The sequence below is a fragment of the Saccopteryx bilineata genome, chromosome 2 (assembly GCF_036850765.1).
Source record: "Saccopteryx bilineata isolate mSacBil1 chromosome 2, mSacBil1_pri_phased_curated, whole genome shotgun sequence".
Lineage (NCBI taxonomy): Eukaryota > Metazoa > Chordata > Mammalia > Chiroptera > Emballonuridae > Saccopteryx > Saccopteryx bilineata.
Genome location: NC_089491.1, coordinates 298,477,773 through 298,497,676, shown reverse-complemented (window position 1 = coordinate 298,497,676; position 19,904 = coordinate 298,477,773). Strand labels below are relative to the sequence as shown.

The 19,904-nt window shown below is 37.6% G+C and overlaps 1 protein-coding gene across 3 annotated transcripts in view; it reads left to right on the top strand.

Annotated features, from left to right (window-relative positions):
- SYT14 (synaptotagmin 14) overlaps nt 1-19,904 on the top strand; it is a 214,534-nt gene that overhangs the window by 127,685 nt on the left and 66,945 nt on the right. For all 3 annotated transcript variants that reach the window (XM_066261438.1, XM_066261440.1, XM_066261437.1), the window contains 2 exons: nt 14,428-14,699; nt 18,744-19,193. In XM_066261438.1, the coding sequence (XP_066117535.1) occupies nt 14,428-14,699; nt 18,744-19,193 (722 nt within the window). The remainder of the gene's footprint in view (nt 1-14,427; nt 14,700-18,743; nt 19,194-19,904) is intronic.

Sequence of the window (19,904 nt, the reverse complement as noted above, 5' to 3'; positions counted from 1 at the left end):
CTAATATAGAGGGAGAAAAGAAAGAGAGAGAGAAAAAAAGAGGGAACCACTAAAAGAAAAAAAAAGAAAGGAGAGAGAGAGAGAGAGAGAGAGTTAAGGGTTTTGGAGTGCAACCCTCATAGAGAGAAAGGAAGAGAAGAGAAAAGATAATGGGAGATGTAACACTTATGGGTAGTGTAGTTCAAGGAGAGGAGAGAGTAAGACCGGTAGAGAGTTAATCGGCCTAATTGGAAGAGGAAAAAAAAGTATCAAGAATGAAGATAAGAGAAGCAAACGAACAAATATAATAAAATGGGATAGGTTATAAAGTCTGCAGATTATTCTTGATTTTGAGAGGTTATCTTCTTGCTTTTTCTTTTCTCTCCCTCTTCCTGGTCGGTGACTCTGTACCCCAGGTTCTGCCCCTTTGGCACGCTCAGGTAGAGGTTTGCAGTTGATAAGTCTCTATGGCAATGTCATGTATTGTGCTTTAGTCTCGTTGGCATTCGAAGCTCAATAGCATTTATAGGCTCCGACAGTGAGAGAGTCCGTGTTCCTGGAGCCTTTCTCCTAGTCTTTCCTTCCTCAATTAGTAGCCTGATAATCCAGCTATGGGGTTGCTGCTGCCTCTGCCTGGATAGTAAGAGGCTCAAAGAGCTGGCAACTCCCCACTTTATTTCCACTCAGCACAGGGCTCTGGGTAAGGCTCAGTCAGTCAGAGCTGCTAGCATAATCAGGCGGGCTTTCCGCCCACTCAAAGACCTCTGGCTCTGCCACTCTGTCCGGTAACACAAGCGGGCGCCCACTTCCGGGGTGCTTGGAGGAAACTCTCACTCACTGTCTGCGACCAGGCTATCCGGCCAGCAGTCTCATGCTCTGAGTGAAACCCCCAACCGCAGGGAAAAGTTGCAGCGTTGGAATTGAGTCTCGCTCTGTCCCCGTGCGTGGCTTTTGCAAGGCGCTGGGGCGGCCCGAGATTCCGCTTTGGCCCACACAAAGGCCCCTGACTCTGCCCCTCTGTGTGATAACACGGGCATGCACTGCCGAGGCACTCGGAGGAATCGCTCACTCCTTATCTGCGCGCGCAAACCAGGATATGAGGCCGGCCGCATTTCCCTCTGAGTGAAACCTCCGCCCGCACGGAAAATCTCCACCGTTGGAATTAGTTCTCACTCCCTCCCGTGCGTGGCTTTCCCAGGGCGCTGGGGCTGCCCAGAGACTCTGCCCTCGGCCCACAGAAAGGCCTCTGACCCTGCCTCTCCGTGGGGCAACACGGGCACCCACTCTCGGGGCCTAGGAAGAAATTCTCGCCCACTAACTGCGCACCGACCAGGAGACCGGGTAAAATGGCCGCTCCGCTTGTCTTTCTTTGTTTGGGTTTGGCGCGAGTGTTAGCTTGTATTGCCCGGGTTGCCACAGGATCAGATTTTCCTCGGCTTGGATCTCCGTGCCACAGCCTGGTTCGGCCTGGATCTATTCACCCCCTTTGCCCGCCTCAGTTTCTATATTCACAGTTACCAGAGAAAGCCGCCCTGTTTAGGTTAGTGAGGAAGGCGGAGCATTTCTTACTCCCTATTTCCTTCGGGGTTTGGTTATATATTTAGCCAATTTTTCACTCAATCATAACTTTGGGTGTATTGCAAAGCATCTGGAAGCTCCAAGTATAGGTTTTTCTGTTTCTGGTTGAAGATCTTGTTGAGTTTTGGGGGAGATTTATCGGTATCGCTTCCTACCCCGCCATTACTCTGATGTCATCTCCTCTGAGAGCCAAATTTTTTAAACTTAAACTATATAGGTAGGTACATTCCTTATGGAGGTAGCGCCCAAACCTGGTATTTTGTGGAAGAGCCACACTCAAGGGGCCAAAGAGCCGCATGTGACTTTCAAGCCACGGTTGGCCGACCACTGGGTTAGTGTCATCCTGATGTGCCAAGGTTGCTGGGAAGTTCATTTCTGTTATTCCTAGAATAAATAGAAAAGTCAGTGTTAAATGTTTATATTTTCAATTGCTGTTTGATAACAAATTCAGTCTAAGGAGCAAAGCAAAGAAGTAGAGTAATAACAGTTGTTAAAAAGTTACAAACTTTTTTAACCTGAAAGAATTGGAATTTATGAAGTTAAATTTTAGAAATCATAGTATTTGATTCACATTTGCGTTTTAAATTGTAGTGGGAATATAAATATCTTTAGGCCATAGAGCCATTCTAGGTGATACAAATCTGCCAGCCTTTCTCCTCCCAAGTCCTTACATCCAGCCAAACCATTGGCAACCCAGTAATTGCAACCAAGTTTTATTGTAAGCAAAGTTGAAAACCTGATAGATTACTAAGAATTCTATTGATTGAGATTTTCCTTCTATGTTTCAAGGCTCTCTCTGAAAGGATTATAATATCAGGACATTTCTTTCGCTTCTGATTTTGGCATCACTAGACATAATTTTTTAACCCTCAGTTAACTATTCATCATGTACTGATGGGGCTGTGCGTGCAAGTTAATCAAGGTGCAGCAGGCATAACGATCACACTTGCCTGTGCCTTTAGTGCCTACTTGGTTCTCATCCAATATCTGCCAATTACTCTGGAAGATGGAATGCAGCTTTACACCCCAAACTTTCTAGCTAGGTGGTCACACACTGTTTGCTTCATGCTGGACATGTTGGGTTACATTACTACCTGGTGTCCCTTGGTCTTCCAAGTTAGTCTGTTTGATACTAATTGTAGGCCTGGAACTGTTTCTCAAAAACAAACCATTTTATTTTCATTTCACTTGCTGAAGTGAGTATGATCTTTTATTAAAACCTGGGAGTCAAGAAATGAGAGGCACTGGGTTTATTTTTCATTCTGAAAATAGCTGTATTGCATAAAATTGTACTGGTACAAAGTTGATAGCTGTATGTAGATTGTGGTTTGAATCAGGAATTATTTCAAACCATCAAGAAAATAAAGCAAGAAAGTATTAGAGTTTCAAGGCATGGTACAAAAATAATCAGAACTATTGTAGTGAAACATATTTGCAGATGCCAAAAAATTGTAAGTGTGTATATGTTAATATATATTTATGTAAATATATACACACACATATACTGTATTTATATAATATATACACACACAGATATATATATATATATACACCAATGCTGTATTTATATAATATATATATGCACAGGTATGTGTGTGTGTGTGTGTGTGTGTATGTACATACCAATACAGTTCTACCGTCAGAGCTTCTCAATAATATTTTTGAGCATCGTGAGTTATGACAGTCATTTGAGGATCTTTGGTTTGCTGGGTCTTAAAGGTCAAGTGTGAAGTTTACTGTATCCTGGGTCATCTGGAGAGACATTTTACTCTGACCGCTACACAAAGCTAATAGCTTTTTATGTTACCTTGTAAATGGATCAGAGCTGTATACTTAAATATGGCATGTGCTGCTTTCAAAATGGAAAAAGGCTGGCCAAACTTTTGTTTCCTTCTTAGCGGGAGGCAGACAAGGGATTGTAAATTCTCTTTGACTTTGGGAGGAATCTTCCACGTACCCCTGGATCTTCAGGAACTTTGTTGAGGAACTTGTCTTTTCATAAGATTTAGTTCTCACTCTGTTACACATGCATATTTTACCAAGGCCCTTCATCTCTCCGCTCTTCAGGTCCCAGTAGCTTGCTGGGATACACAGCAGGGTTAAGGAGATGTAGTTTCGAATGTTACGGCAGCCAGGGTCTGTGTCTCTGCAGAGCAGACTGTGGCAGAGAACGAGAATGTTACTGTTTCCCTGTAGCAAGACAGTAGAGTATTACTGTCCTTGCCCAGTGAAAACCTGTTACTTTTGTTTTCTATGGATTGTTCTGAAGGAAAAAGCATTTGCTTAATTAAACCTACCTATCAAATACCAACCCTGTCTTAATTTGTTCATTAAGAAGACTCCATCTGGAGTGACAACTCCAGTTGCAGTCATCTTCTAAGTAACTTTATGATAACCTGCCATCATTTGTCAAGCCTGTTAATTGTTACAATGGTCAACTTAGTAAAGACCTTCACTAGACCTACAGTTCTCAAGCCTCTGATGGTAGACAGGTCTCTGCTCTTGCCTTGGGGTGTCTTATTGCTAGGGAAAGGAAGCTCCAGTAGGTTCCAGCTGTGCCCCCCTATCCCACACAGCTTCTGCTTAGGAAACCCAAATGTGACTTTTGCCAATTGCTGTGAGGATACATTTACTAATTGTTAACCCAAGAGCTGGAAAAATAATAGCAAGGTGATTTTTGTTTTTTTAGATCTGTTCTTAGGTGTTTGATTTATCTGATGCTGATATACGATATTATTATTTTTCCTTTTTGTGGAATATATTGGGGTAACACTGGTTAAAATTATACAGGTTTTATTATATATTGTCCTCATATTCAGTGACCTTGCTCAATTTGCTTCTAACTCTATCTGCAAATTATTTTGGTATTTCTATATCACTGTTGTCATCGGAGAGTATTGGCTTTTATTTCTTTCTCCCTAACTCTTTTACATCATCTTTTTCTCACCTTACTGCACTGGCTAGTACCTCCAGTATGTTGTTAAACAGAAGCAGTAATAACAGGCATGCTTGTCTCATTCCTTGTCTCAGAGGTAAAACTTTCACCCACCATTAAATATGTTTGCTGCAGAACTTTCAAAGATCTCCTATATGAGATAAGGGGAGTTGCCTTCTATTCCCAGTTTGTATAGAGATTTTATCATGAATGGATAATGACTTTTATCAAATGCTTTTTTAATCCATTACAGTTAACACATTACTTTTTACTTTTATTCTTTCAATGCAGTGAATTAAATAGGTTAATTTTCTAATGGTAAATCCACCTTGCATTTATAGAATAACTTTATATCCCTAGTATAAACCCAAGTTGGTTGTGTTGTAATACCCTGTTTATATAACTCTGGGTTTAGCTTGTTAATATTTTTAGAACTTTTATATCCATATTTACAAGAGGTATTGGCTTATTATTATTATTACTATTTTTTAGCAAAACACAGAGACAGAGAAACAACAAGGGAGAGATGAGAAGCATCAACTCATAGTTGCATTTAATCGATTGCTTCCCATATACGTGCCTTGGCCAGGGGAGGGGTATTCCGGGCAAGCCAGTGACCCCTTGGGCTCAAGCCAGCAACCCTGGGCTTCAGACCAAGTACCTTTTAGGTTCAAGCTAGTGACCTCAGGGTTTCAAACCTGGGACCTCACCATTCTAGGTCAACACTCTATCCACTGTGCCACCACCTGGTCATGTGGCTTATTATTTTCTTACAAGATATTTTATCAGGGCCTGGTGTCAAGGTTATGCTTATTTAGGGTTAAACATAATTTCAGAAATATTTCCTCCTTTTTGTATTATCTGAAATATACATATTTTTTTGTTAAGATTGGTGTTTTTTTCTTCCTTAAATGGCAGATTCACCAGTGAAGCCATCTGGGCCTGGAATTTTCTTTGTTAGGAAGCTTTTTAAAAAAGCATTCAATTTCAGTAACAGATGTAATAATATATAATTTTCCTGTTTCTTCTTGAGTTTGTTTTGATAGGTTGTATTTCTCTAGGACTTCGTCTATATCATCTGATTTTTAAATTTATTTTCAGAAAGTATGAAGGTGTCTTTTTTATAGAGATTTAAAAAACTCACAAAGTTAATAAAAGTTGGGAAAATATTAGAGTCCTTTTTACCCCTTTGTGCCACTTGACGGTAAGTAGCACTGACCTGCTGTTTGTTACCCCCAAATTCTTCAGTGTGTATTTTCTACGAACAAGAATATTCTCCTAAATAATGACAATACAATATCAAAATGAAGTTATTAACATTGATATATTACTACTATCTAATCCTCAGAAGCCATTTATGGTCAATAGCTGCCTAGATAACGTCCATTCTAGCAACAGGATCTTATTCAGGAGCATGCTTTGCATTTTGTTGTCATATCCTTAGTCTCCTTCAGTCTAGAACAGTTCCTCGGCCATTCTTTTTTTGAAGATTACACGCGATTTATTTTCTAGACTGAGTTTGATATTTTCATGGTTAGATTCGGGTTTGGCATCCTTAGCTGGAGCACCACAGAAGTGGCGCTGCATTCCAATCTCATTGCATCTTCGGAGGTGATGCTCAATTTTTATTTGTCCCAGTACTCATGATATTTACTCTGACCTCTTCATTTAGAAGGGGTGTCTACTAGACTTCTGGATTGTAAAGTTACTCTTGGTAATGAATGGGTACTCTGTCAGAGGGACTTTGTAGCTGTGTCTGTAACCCGGTTCTTAAAATTCTTTCGGTTTATTCATATGTTTATTTATATCTGGATGGACTCATGCCTTTCCTCTTTCCCTCAATGTGTTGTAAACAGTTACTAAAATTATTTTGCTCAGATTGTTAGTAGGATTTGGTCAGTATTAACCCCTACAAGCTGGCTTCTTTGTCCTTTGAACGTGTCCCCATCATTCTCTGAGCATGACCTTACTTAGCTTTTCTAAGTTTGCTTGTCTTTTCCCTCTGAAATGGGTGTGTGTGTGTGTGCACGTGAGTGTGTATACGTACAAAATATATGAATATTTATACCATATTTGCTTCGACCTATTAATTTAAAATCTGAGTTCACACTAATATCTTTAATTCTAATTCAACACCATAGAGTTTAGTCTAGTTTTTCCCCTTTCCATAGTTATAACTCCCTTCTCTAATACTGCAGAGTCAGAGACCTGGCTTTCATTAGCATTCATATACTTACTGTTTGATCAATCCCCCTGTCTTTGTATGCACATCCCCTCTCCCCATTTGGGCTCTGATATCCCATGCAGACTTTCCCATTTGTGCATGGCCTTGTGCCCTTAGAGTGTCATGACACCCCAGGCTAGTTTGCCCACATTGGGTGTTCATCACTACCTAACCTCTGACTTTCTGTTTGGGGTCTAACACCATGCTCCAAGACTCCCCCTTCTCCTCATACTGTTACCCTCCTCATCCTGCTTGGGCTCACACACCACCTTCCCAGCTACCCTCACACGTGGGTGCCCTCACCCTCCCACTTGGGCTCTGGTTTTCCTATGTCAGGCCACCTGTCCCCATGGATGCCTGCCTCCTTCACCAGGTACACCTCTGTGTGGATGTTCTCCTCAGTCTTCCTGGGCTTTGACAACCCATGCCAGTCTGCCCTCCATGCCTCTGCTCCTACTTAGGCAGTGACTCCACTTGCAGCGTTGTAGGGTTGCTCCCCTTTGCTCAGTGTAGGCACAGTCCTCGTCCTGGTCCTTGAACTTTGTTGCCACAGGCTAGGCTGCCCCTCTGCAGGGAACCTTCTCATTCTGCTGAGGCTCTGGCTTCCCATGCTGGGCTCTCTCACCCAGCCTGGGCTCCAACACTGCACAGGGCTGTCCTATGTGAGGTGCCTCTTTATCCTATTTGAGTTTTGGCACCTCATTTGAAATTATGTCCTCTTTCTTATTGTAGGTATTAGTAACTTAGGCCATCTCTCTCTTTCTTCCTCATTAGTCTCCTCTAGTAGTTTATCAATTTTATTAATGTTCTCAGTATCTTTCCTTTTGGTTTGCTGATGCTCTGTCAAAGGCATGTTTTCTATTTGACTGCACTTTGTTATTTCCTTTTCCCTCCTTTCTTTTGTGATTTTTTTTTCTTTGATCCATGGGTCAGTTAACAGTATATTTTAATTTATAGTTTATCTACCTTTCTATAGATTTTTTACTGTAGTTACATTTTAGTTCCTGATTTCTAGTTTAATTCTACTGTGGTCAGAAAACATCCTCTTTATGTTCCAGTTTTGTGAAATGTATTGAGCCTTAATTTATTATCCACTCTCTGTAATCAATTTTGGAAAATTTCCAGAAGCATTTGAAAAGTGAATTCTACAGATATTGAATATTCACTGCCTTTTAGAGCTGTAGTTAAGGACTCCAGGTCATACTCCGGACCTGCCTGCAGCTTATTTTTTTCTACAGTTAGAAGATACTTTGTGTTGTTTTGTAGATGCTGTATAATCTGTAGATAGTAAATTAAAATGTTTAAAATATATGCATGCATGAACCCTTTTATGGCTATGCTATTCCACAAAATAGTGCATGAATCAGGTATGAAACAGGGATAAAGTAAGAGTAGGGCATCATCATTTTGGTGTTTGTCCCACGGGAAATTTATTCTCAAGGTGTTGGATGTTTATACTGTATTCTAACAACTATAATATAAATTGTTACTTTGTAAAACAGTTATCTTTTAAAGTTTTTCAGTATTCATTAAATTTAAGCCAACTCTTAGTTTTTATATTGTGACAATATGAAGTAGTTGTCCATTAGAGAAAAAAGATATTATTGCTAAAGTTTTTTAAAAGGATATATTCTCGGCCCTGGCCGGTTGGCTCAGTGGTAGAGCGACGGCCTGCCGTGCAGAGGTCCCGGGTTCGATTTCCGGCCAGGGCACACAGAAGAAGCGCCCATCTGCTTCTCCACCCCTCCCCCTCTCCTTCCTCTCTGTCTCTCTCTTCCCCTCCCGCAGCGAGGCTCCATTGGAGCAAATATGGCCCGGGTGCTGGGGATGGCTCCTTGGCCTCTGCTCCAGGCGCTGGAGTGGCTCTGGTCTCAACAGAGCGACGCCCCGAAGGGGCAGAGCATCGCCCCCTGGTGGGCAGAGCGTCGCCCCCTGGCGGGCGTGCGGGGTGGATCCCAGTCGGGCACATGCGGGATCAGAGTCTGTCTGACTGTCTCTCCCCGTTTCCAGCCTCAGAAAAATACAAAAAAGAAAAAGAAAAAAGAAAAGGATATATTCTCATAATTATCTTTTAATAATGAAATTCTTATTCCACATATATTTGGGTGTTTTTTATTTTGAAAAGTAAAATGCAAAAGTAAAGAGTAACCCTGGCCAGATAGCTCAGTCGTTTGGAGCATCATCCCGATGCACAGAGGTTGCAGGTTTGATCCCCGGTTGGGGCACATACAGGAACAGATTAATGTGTCTCTCTCTTCCCTCTCTCCCTAAAATCAATCAATATTTTTTTTTAAGTAAAGAGCTAAGGGAGGTATTATTAATAATTACATAAATATACATATTGCAATACATATGTAATTTGTATACTCTAAAATGATTTTCATATTCCAATTTACAGCCTTAAAATTGTTCCTCTCAAATTCAGAAATAGTAGTGAGGTTACCCATGGAGCCTACTTAGCATATTTATTTATTTATTTATTTATTGACAGAGAATCAGAGAGAGGGACAAACAGGAAGGGAGATGAGAAGCATCAGTTCTTCGTTGCAGCATCTTAGTTGTTTGTTAATTGCTTGTTCATTGATTGCTTTCTCATATGTGCCTTAATGGGGGGGGGCTACAGCAAAGTGAGGGACTCCTTGCTCAAGCCAGTGACTTTTGGGCTCAAGCTAGTGACCTTTGGGTTCAAGCCAACGACCATGGGGTCATGTCTATGATCCCACGCTCAAGCCAGCAACCCTGCGCTCAAGTTGAATGAGCCCATACTCAAACTAATAACCTCGGTGTTTCGAACCTGGGTCCTCTGCAACCCAGTCGGACGCTCTATCCACTGCACCACCTCCTGGCCAGGCCTACTTAGCATCTTTAAATATCACTGACCTTCTTTGGGGAAATTTGTGCCTTAGCCTCTGGAGCACAGTTATACTAAATCTAAACAAGAGCCCCATGACTAGAGCTCCACTGTCTAAAAACCCTAGTTGGCAGGCAACTGGAAAGTGACCTGATACAGAGAAAAATAAACCAAAGGAAGTAAGGTGTAACATTATTATTAGACAGAAATTATATTGTGCTGCTCACATCAAAAGAAAGTTCAGAGAATTATTATATTGTAATAGCTGTTGAGGAATAATGAACCACAGAGAGAGACATATTTTAATAAATGTTGGCAACTACCAATCTTCTCTCTGTATCTGTGAGTTCAGTTTTTTAGATTCCACATTATACAGTCTTTATCTTTCTCTTTTCTGACTTATTTTATATGTGCCACATTTTCTTTATTCATTTATCTGTGGACACTTAGGTTGTGTCCATGTCTTGGCTATTACAGATAATACTGCAATGAACGTGGGGATGCAGATGTCTTTTCAAGACAGTGATTTCATTCCCTTCAGATAACTACCTAAAAGTGGAATTGCTGGATTGTAGCTCTGTGTTTTGAGGAAACTCCATACTGCCTTTCGTAGTAGCTTTATCAGTTTAAATGCAACTAACAGTGCACAAGCATTCCCCTTTCTCTGCTACATCCTCACCAGCACTTGTTACTTCTTGTCTTTTAGATAATAGTCATTCTCATAAGTGTGAGGTGATGCTACATTATGACTTTGTTTTACATTTCCCTGCTTAGTGATATAGAGCATCTTTTTTTTCATGAACCTGTTGGTCAATTGGATATCTTCTTTGGAAAAATGTCTATTTAGTTCCTCAGCTCATTTTAAAATCAGATTGTTTTCTTTGCTATTGAGTTGTATTAATTCTTTATAAATTTTGGATATTAACCCATTATCCAGAATATGATTTGCAAATATTTCTTATACTCAATAGGTTGCCTTTTTATTTTGTTGAGGTTCCTTTGCTTTGCAAAAGCTTTTTAGGTAGTGTAGTCTCACATACTGATTTTTGCTTTTGTTGCATTTGCAGCAAAATATTGTCCAAATAATGTCAAAGAGCCTACTGTGTTTTCTTCTAGGAGTCTTAGTGTTACAAACCTTATATCCAAGTCTTTAAACAATTTTTCATTCATTAATTAATACCTTATATGGTATAAGATAGAGTAGTTGAGGTCCATTCTTTTGCATTTGGTTGTCCAGTTTTCTCAGCGCCAGTTATTAAAGACACTATTGTTCTGTGTTGCATGTTCTTGTCTACTTTGTTGTAAATTAATTGATCATGTATGTATGGATTTATTTCTGGGCTTCCCACTCTGTTGTATTGATTTCTGTGTCTGTTTTTGTACCGATACCATACTGTTTTGATTACTGTTTCTTTTTAATATTCTTTGAAATGATGAATATGATACTTCTAGTTTTGTTCTTTTTCAATATCACTTTGGCTATTTGGAGTCTTCTGTTGCTCCATACAAATTTTTAGGCTTGTTTTTCTATTTCTGTGAAAAATGCCTTTGGAATTTTGATAGTGACTGCATTGAATCTATAGATTGGTTTAGGCAGTGTGAAACAGTTTAATAATATTAATTATTTTTCAGTCCATGAGTATGGAATATCTTTCCATTTATTAGTTTTATCTTTATTTTTTAAAAATCATTGTCTTATAGTTCTCAGCATATAGGTATTTGATTTCTTTGGTCAAATTTATTTTAAGGTATTCTTTTTGATGCAGTCATAAATGAGATTTAAAAGATTTTTTTTAGTATACAAAAAGGCAATTTTTTATACTGATTTTACTGTGACTTTACTGAATTCATTGATTAGTTCTAATAATTTGTGTGCATATGTGGAGTCTTTAGGGCTTCCTATATATAATACACTATCTGCAAATAGAGACAGTTTTATTTCTTCCTTTCCAATTTGTATGGCTTTATTATTTTTTCTTGCCTCATTGCTCTGGCTAGGACTTCTAGTACTATGATGAATAAAAGTGGTGAGTTGGTTTCCTTACATTGTTCCTGGTCTTGGAGGAAAAGCTTTGTTTTTTGCCATTGAATATGGTATTAGCTATGCGTTTGTCATGTATGGCATTTAAATGATGATGTACATTCCCCCAGCACCCAATTTTTTTTTAGAATCATCATGATTGGATGGTGAATTTTGCAAAATGCTTTTTTTACATCTATTGAGATGATCATACGATATTTATTCTTCATTTTATTAATGTGATCTATCATGCTGATTGGTTTGCGGATGTTGAACCATCTTTGCATTCCAGGAATAAATCTCATTTCATCATGGTGTATATATTTTTTTATGTATTGTTGAGTTCAGTCTGCTAATATTTTGTTGAAGGTTTTTTCAGGGATACTTACCTGTAATTTTCTTTTCATATAGTCTGGCTTTGGTATTATGATAATGCTGTCCTAGTAAAATGAATTTGGCATGTTCCCTCCTTTTCTATATTTCGTAATGATTTGAGAAGGATTGTTATTAAATTTTCTTTAAGTGTTTGGTAGAATTGACTAGTGAAGGCATCTGGTCCTGAACTTTTTATTTGTTGCTAGGTTTTTGATCCCTGATCTAATTTCCTTACAAGTAATTGGTCTGTTTATTTAGATTTTCTATTTCTTCCTGATTCAGTCTTGGCAGATTATATGTTTCTAGGATTTATCCATTTCTTCTAGGTTGTCCAATCTGTTGACATTTAATTGTTCATAGTAATCTTTTATAATTCCTGGTATTTGTAGTACCAGTTATAATATCTCCTCTTTCATGTGTAATTTTATTTGAGTCTTTGCTCTTTTTTCTTGGTCAGTGGCATCTACTCTTTTCCAAATAGATATGAATAGTGAAACTGACCACATCACAGCTTTAATTTAATAACTTCTGATTAATCTAAGCCAATTATGGTAATCTCATTCTATTAGAGATAGGTTTAGAAATAGACATGTGAACCCAGTTCTGCCCAGTGAGATCTGTGGGTAATAAGCTGGGAGACTTCTGGGAAAGACCACCTCTCTTAAAAATATAAAGGTAAATGAGAAGGTGGTATGCTAACTCCTAGAACCACTGCATTAGGAAATTTTTAGTTGATTTCATGTTATAGTAAATATTTAATTTAGAATTTAGTGACTAATTAGATATACATTTTTAAATAAAGGGAGGGTATTAATGAGTTAAAAACTATGTGGAAAATATATTCAGAAAAAAACATAAAACCCAACTCATTTTAAAAAAATAGGGATTTATGTGTCTCAGGCATCAAGAAATTTGAAAGTAGGTACTTAGTGATGTTTCAGATACCCAGACTTTATGTTTTTTGGCTTCTCTATTCTTAACTTTCATTTTCTTGCTTGTTACTTCTTGGTTACAAGATGGCTGCTCTAGGTAGGGGGAAGGGGAAAGGCCATTGGACAAAAGGGTCATGCAGGTTGAGTCTACTTGCTTTTTGTCAAGAAAACAAAAACTTTTCTGGAAACCTCACTCTGAAATCTGGAACATTGTGTTTTATTGGTAACTACTTGTAATGTATCTGTTTAACCTATCCGGTCTTCTCAAATTTAGCTTCAACTATATTAATTTGATAACTTTTATACTTTTTGTTCATGTTTAATAGACTAAAGTTAATATGTCATACTCACTAGATAAGACAGTTTTCTTTTTCCAAGATTAGGGCTTCTGAGCATACATGTAAATTTATGCTAAGTCCACAAAACTTGATTTCCATTTGAACCAAGCATTGTGATAATTTTTCAAGGAGTTTTATAGTTCTTATGTAAAGTTTTCTATCTCAGAAGCACAAAAGACCTATTGAACATTTGAATGGCACTCCATTGTAATAATTGTAATACAAACTATCTTTCTTCAGGGTTTCTTTTGAGAAATGAGGTTCATAATCCATTAAAAGAAAAACCAATCTGTGTTAAAATTTATTATCTGATATTATGTTCAGGATTTATCAACACAGACTTATTAGCTGGTCTTAAATTGTAAAGTGAACTCTGTTTCCTTCCATCTCCCACCTGCCTCTACCTCGATCCTGTTCACAGACATGCCTATTCTCAGTCATTGAGATAAAAATTTAAAGGATAATTTAAGAGTAAAAGAATGTGGTTTCAGATGAACTGCTGGAGGCGGAGATGCCTGCTGTAGACATGGTGGAGCCATACTTGAGATGAGTTCAGACCCAGACTGGAGAGGGGCCGGGGGAGACCCTGGGAATGACAGTGGAGTTGGACACGATGGAGTGTGGCCTCTGGCTTTGCTGATCTGATGGGTGGGGTTAGGCCTTGGTTCATGGTTTGCCTCCTTCTAGGGTTCTGGATCAAGGATAGGTATGGAAAAATAATTCCTGACACTGTTCAGCTGAATGCTAGTTTAAGTTCATCTCAGTAATTGAAGAAAATAAATGAAGTTATTGTGTCTTTTACCAACAATATTTTTACCTACTGTGGCTAAAGAGGCCACAGATCATAGAGAAATAGATGGAGTATGTATGCTTCTGGATTGTTTTGTAGAAAAAAAAACCTGAATGAATAAGCTATTTCACTAATTTTTATCACTTTCCCATTTTTCTGTGTGACAGGATCTCTCTTGATATTTGAGAGTGAATTTTATTTTTCCTGGTATTACTGTGCCAGGAGGAGAGGAAAGGGAGACCAGATTAGTTTACTTCTGCATCTGAGCTAGAGAAGAATAAAATCTAATAGTCACATTGCCACAGGTTTTTAATCCAGTTTTTAAAAGTTATTTATAATTATTGTGAACTGTACTGCATATTGAGGCTAAACGGAAACGGTGACCAGATTCTTAATCATTGTCAGGAAACTGCATTCAAAGAATGAGAAGAACACCCCCACTGGATGAGTTGCAGCCTCCACCATATCAGGATGACAGTGGTTCTCCCCACCTCTCATGCACACCCTCAGAAATTGGGGACAGTAAATGTGAATTTTCCCACTGCAGCAACAGCCCAAGATGCTCATATAACAAGTGCCCAAGTGAAGGAAGCACAGGTCACGAAATAGAAAGTTTTCACAATAAAGGCTATGAAGAGGATGTTCCGAGTGACAGCACAGCAGTCCTGAGCCCTGAAGTAAGTAAACGCACATAGAATTTTGAAAATGAATGTTACTTGGAGAGTAATAATCCCATGCTTCTCCTCTTGGTAAGAAGGTTTTATCACTATCTTGTCCTTTGTGGCTTATGTACCAGTTTCTATCCTAGATGGAATCTCTTATCCAGCTGTGTCCCAGCTGTGTATCCAGGAGCATCCCAGCTGTTCAGCAGCTTCTCCTTGAAGGTAGATGGGTAGCTCAAAGTGAGAGCAATATACAAAACACTAAAAAGTATCTTCTCACAAGTTCCAACCTCAAGATCGATTTTTAAAAATTTTGTAACATTTTATATAAAACATTCTGGAATTATTTGCCTGCTTTCATATTGAGGTTTCTATTTATGTGTGTGTCTTTTATTAAATTATTTTATTTTGGATATTTTTACTATTGAGAGGCTGCCCATTATTTTACAAAATAATGAAATATTTTGCATTTTGATTTTATAGAATATGGAAGAGATATGCTCAGCTTTACTAATGAAATTTGAATTCATGGCATTATGCATTCAGAGTGGTTGATTGGTTGTATTTTAAGTTATTTTGGGGGGGAGCAAAATGTGAAAATGACACCAAAAAATAGAGGTGTTACACATTTGAAGTCTTTACATGTTCTAAAAAGAATTTTTAAATATATTCCTGTAATAAAAATTATAAAGGTAATATAGAGATTTTAATAAGGTAGTATTTGCTTTTAAATTTTACTGTTTTAGATTGCAAGTTTTTACAACTTTTGTCCTAGACAACAGTTTGTAAAACTGTAGTGTGTCATTGTTCTTGCTAGGTGAATTTTCATCCACTGCCAAAATTTCAAGTATAAAACAAGAAGTTAGAGGATCATGATGAGATGGATTACACACTTAGGACAGGACGCTCGTGGGTACAGGTGGCAGGACCACACTGTGATACTGGTGGATGTGATGCCCACATGTCCCGTCTCTCCTGTTCTGCCCCATCAGCGTCCCTCAGTTATGGTGTGGTCACAGGACCAGAGGTGAGACAGGAACAAGAGTGCCAAGGGCAGAAACACAAAACTTATATTATGGGAGCAATACAGGGGCAAGTACTCCTGGTCACCAGTGACACTTGCCAGTTAGCCTACCAAATAGGCATAGGTTCTATTTGCATTACTGCAGGAACTCAGGGTGACAGGGCTCTCAGCCCAGTGGTGACATGATCATGGCTTGGTCTTTCCATCCGTTTTCATAGGTAGTATTTATTCTTTCATATTTTCTATTTACTCTATCTTTAACATATCTTACAAGTTATTAACTTAGTTACTTTATATTTAACAAATCTTCAGAATTCTGTCGGTCTCTCTAAAGTTACGGTACTTTATTATCTATAGTTAGCACAGCCCCTGAGTTTTGCCCGTATTTTAGAAGCTGCTAACTTGCTGTGTTAACACTTCTTATGACTCTCCTCTATCCTGCTTGGTTTCGTGTCTTCTGTAGCAGAATTGTCTGTATTCAAACAGTAGAGAAAATGCACATGACATAAATATTTAGATGCTAATAGCCTGTGTTAGTACAAAATTCACTCTTGTGTTTTTTAAGTTTATTTTACTTCCCATTATCCCTTTGATGGATGTTAAGCAAATACAAAATTTTTGCTTTCCTCTTGGTTTAACTCAGATATAGCTACACTAGAGCCTCACCACATACACTAGTGAACTGGGGAAGGAGGGAGGGTTCAAAAGAGCTCCCTGGCAAGGAGTCTGTAAACTCTGGTGATGACCAGTTGCTAGCAGAAGACTAGACAGAACTTGAAGACACCTTGAAAGGAAGAATTATTTCCTAATTGCCTATTTGCAGAATACAAATACATTGCTCATAGAAACTAGGGGAACAGGGAATGTGCAGATACTCTAGTATTTTCAGTCTTCTGTATAGTGCATTTTTACCAATGAAATAAAATTTGGTTTTGTATCTTATTTGCATAATCAAACAACTTACTTTGACTTGTTTGCTTTTCTGATGTTCTTGTTTAATAAAAAAATCAAATGCTTCTTTTTTTATCTCTTCATATTCATTTTGGAGTATCCCTTAATTTTTGTGAGCAGTATAATAGCTTAATCTGTAAAGATCTTCCTATTTTAATTTCCAGTTTCATGAGAATTGTCAGAATGCCCAGAAAAAGATTAGGGAGGCACCAAGAGAAACAAAATTCAGAAACAGCTATTGGGAACCTTATAAAAATTTTATTGCCTTGAAAATCTTAGCTGTCGTGACAGTATTTTAGAAAATATTTAATTGAAATATCAAAGCCATGCAATTAATCATTTTTAATTACCATTATGAAGTGGCATGCATTAAAACATTTTGCACTAAAGTGTACATTTCTTTTACAGAGTAAGAATACATTTACTCTGGTTGAATTATATTGTATAAAAAACAATTCTTCTATGAGACTGTTTTCTCTCCCAAGTATTGTTCATTTGTCATCTTTTTTTCCATACATGTTACCAGGTGTAGGTCCTGATAGGTAGACATGAATTATTTATAAGGTCAAAAACTTGTGTCTTTTTGGACCTCTGCTGCATCTCTCCCACCTAAACTAGGGTTTGGCACATAGGGTGTAGTAGTTAGGGTATCAAGCTATTAAAACCATGAGCCAAATGCAATGGGTAAAAGCCACAGAAGATTACTTGGCTTTCGCTAATGAATGTCCAGGGTGAGTAGGTGACTTTGTTCTACAACATCATTCAGGGGTCCAGTTTCTTTTTTGTCACTCTGTCATCCCTTGGGTGTTGTCCTGGTCCACATGGTCTGCACTGACCCACACATCCTATCTGAGTAACTGCTCTTCTGTGGGAAGTATGGGAAGAAAAGAACAGAAAGGGCAAGTAATTTCTTCTCTCAACCTGATCTGGGTGTTTCACATGTGACCTCTGTTTGCCACCCCTTGGCCGAAGCTTAGTCTCATGCTCATATCAGCTATAAGGAAAATGTAGAACTACAGTCTTTTGCTAGACTGTATGTGTCTCTGGCCAAAACTCAGGTAGTTCTTTTGATAAGTGCAAAAAAGAGAAAACTGGAAGTAAATAGTAGTGACTATTTATTAGTAGACATTAAATAAATGTCCACAAAAATTTAGAAAATTATAATATTAGTCCACATTTTAAAATGAAAAACATTTAAGATTTGTTAAAAAACTTGAAGGGAGCAGTGGTATAGTTGAAAGGTCAGAGTTTTGGGTGGGCACCGTCAGTAACCAACTGAAACTGTTTACATTCCACATAGTTACACTGGCAGGAATTTGAGACAAGTTCAGGTAAAATGGGTATAATTTCTTTTAATTACATAATTAAAATGAACAGATTTGGTCTTTCTTGAACTTTTGAAATGTGTATTATTCTGCCATTTTCAACAGTAATTAGTATTGAAATAATACATAGTTTTACGTTCTGATTTAAAATTAAATAGTGTCTGTATGGGAAATAAGTATTTGGCTGTAAATATATATTTTGAGGCCTTTGTATTATACCTCCATATTTCACATTTTCATTGATTTTCAAGCCTAAATGTGTTTACATGCTATTACAGATGGCGTCATTGTAGAACAAACTCTGAAAATTTGACCAGTTTTTTCAAAAGCATTAAGCATTAATTTATTTATTTATGTTCTTTCTCTGCAGCTTAATGCTGAACCGTCAACTTGCATTGTGTATAATGTTGAAAGTAAAATTTACTAATTTCCTACAATTAGAACAGAGATGCATATTGAAGTATACATTCTCAGTTCTCATTATAAAAACATATCCCAACTTTCTCAAAATTGTGATGGTGGAGATTTAATTCTGTCACTTTCTGATAAATTTTTGAGTTTAACTTACCACTTATACTATTATGGCCCTGTAGAGTAGCTTCTGATTGTAGTAGACTGTTAAATTATTATTACTTTTTTTGTGGTAGCAAATCAGTGATAGTTCTCACATCATCCTCCTAAAAAAAGATCAGGTATTTATTTACATGCCATATTAAATAATAGAATTAAAACTGAAACATTTAAATTTGCTTTTATTAGGATATGTCAGCTCAAGGATCATCTTCGCAGCTTCGTAAACCTTTTGATCCTGAGCCAGAAGCTAAATATGGCACCCTGGATGTGACTTTTGACTATGACTCACAAGAACAGAAGCTTCTGGTAACAGTGACAGCTGTCACAGATATCCCCACATATAACAGGACAGGTGGCAACTCATGGCAAGTACACCTTGTTCTTCTACCTATAAAGAAACAGAGAGCAAAAACCAGCATCCAGAGAGGACCATGCCCTGTCTTCACAGAAACATTCAAATTTAACCATGTTGAATCTGAGATGATTGGAAATTATGCAGTTCGATTTAGACTGTATGGTGTACATCGCATGAAAAAAGAAAAGATTGTGGGGGAAAAGATTTTTTATTTAACAAAATTGAATCTTCAGGGGAAAATGTCATTACCTGTGATATTGGAACCTTCTTACAATCATTCTGTGAGTATCTGATCAAATAGCCCAAGTATAGTATAAGTTCATGGTATATAATATGCATAATTTTAATATGTTAAATGCAACACCATTTTCATTCTATTTTTTACATAGTAATCATACCTTTACAAAATTTCTAAGTCCTGAATAGGTAGGTATAATTTTTCTCATTTATAAAAATTGCCCTCGAAAATTATATTTGATTTATTTTATGTATTTTAGACTTCATTGAGTCTAGCCCAGTGTCTCAAACATTTTTTCCTTTGTTAAATATTTATTAGATATTAGACATCTTCTGAACTCCTTATAGAATATATTGTTTTCTTTGCAGGTTAAACTAGGTGATGCATTAAGAACTATCTAGCTGCATCATCTCTTCTTTGATATTATTTGCTCATATAGAATAGGTACTGCTACCTAGGTCATAACTGATTATCTTTCCAGAACTGCTATAAAACAATTTTTAAAGGTTCAAAAACAATAGCCTCATTATACTTTCTACCCTTTTAAACAAAGATTTTGTAGTATTTCTGGGAGAATACTTAAATTTAGTACTATGTGCTGTTCTTTTCTATTTTTTTCCTCCAGGTTCTGATCACACACAAGTCTCTCTCCATATTTTTAACTAATTCCTACGAGGCATTGCAGATCACCAGAAAGCTGCATGCAGTGTTTATTTAAACCAGGGAGATGCATTATGCTACATAGTTACTTAGA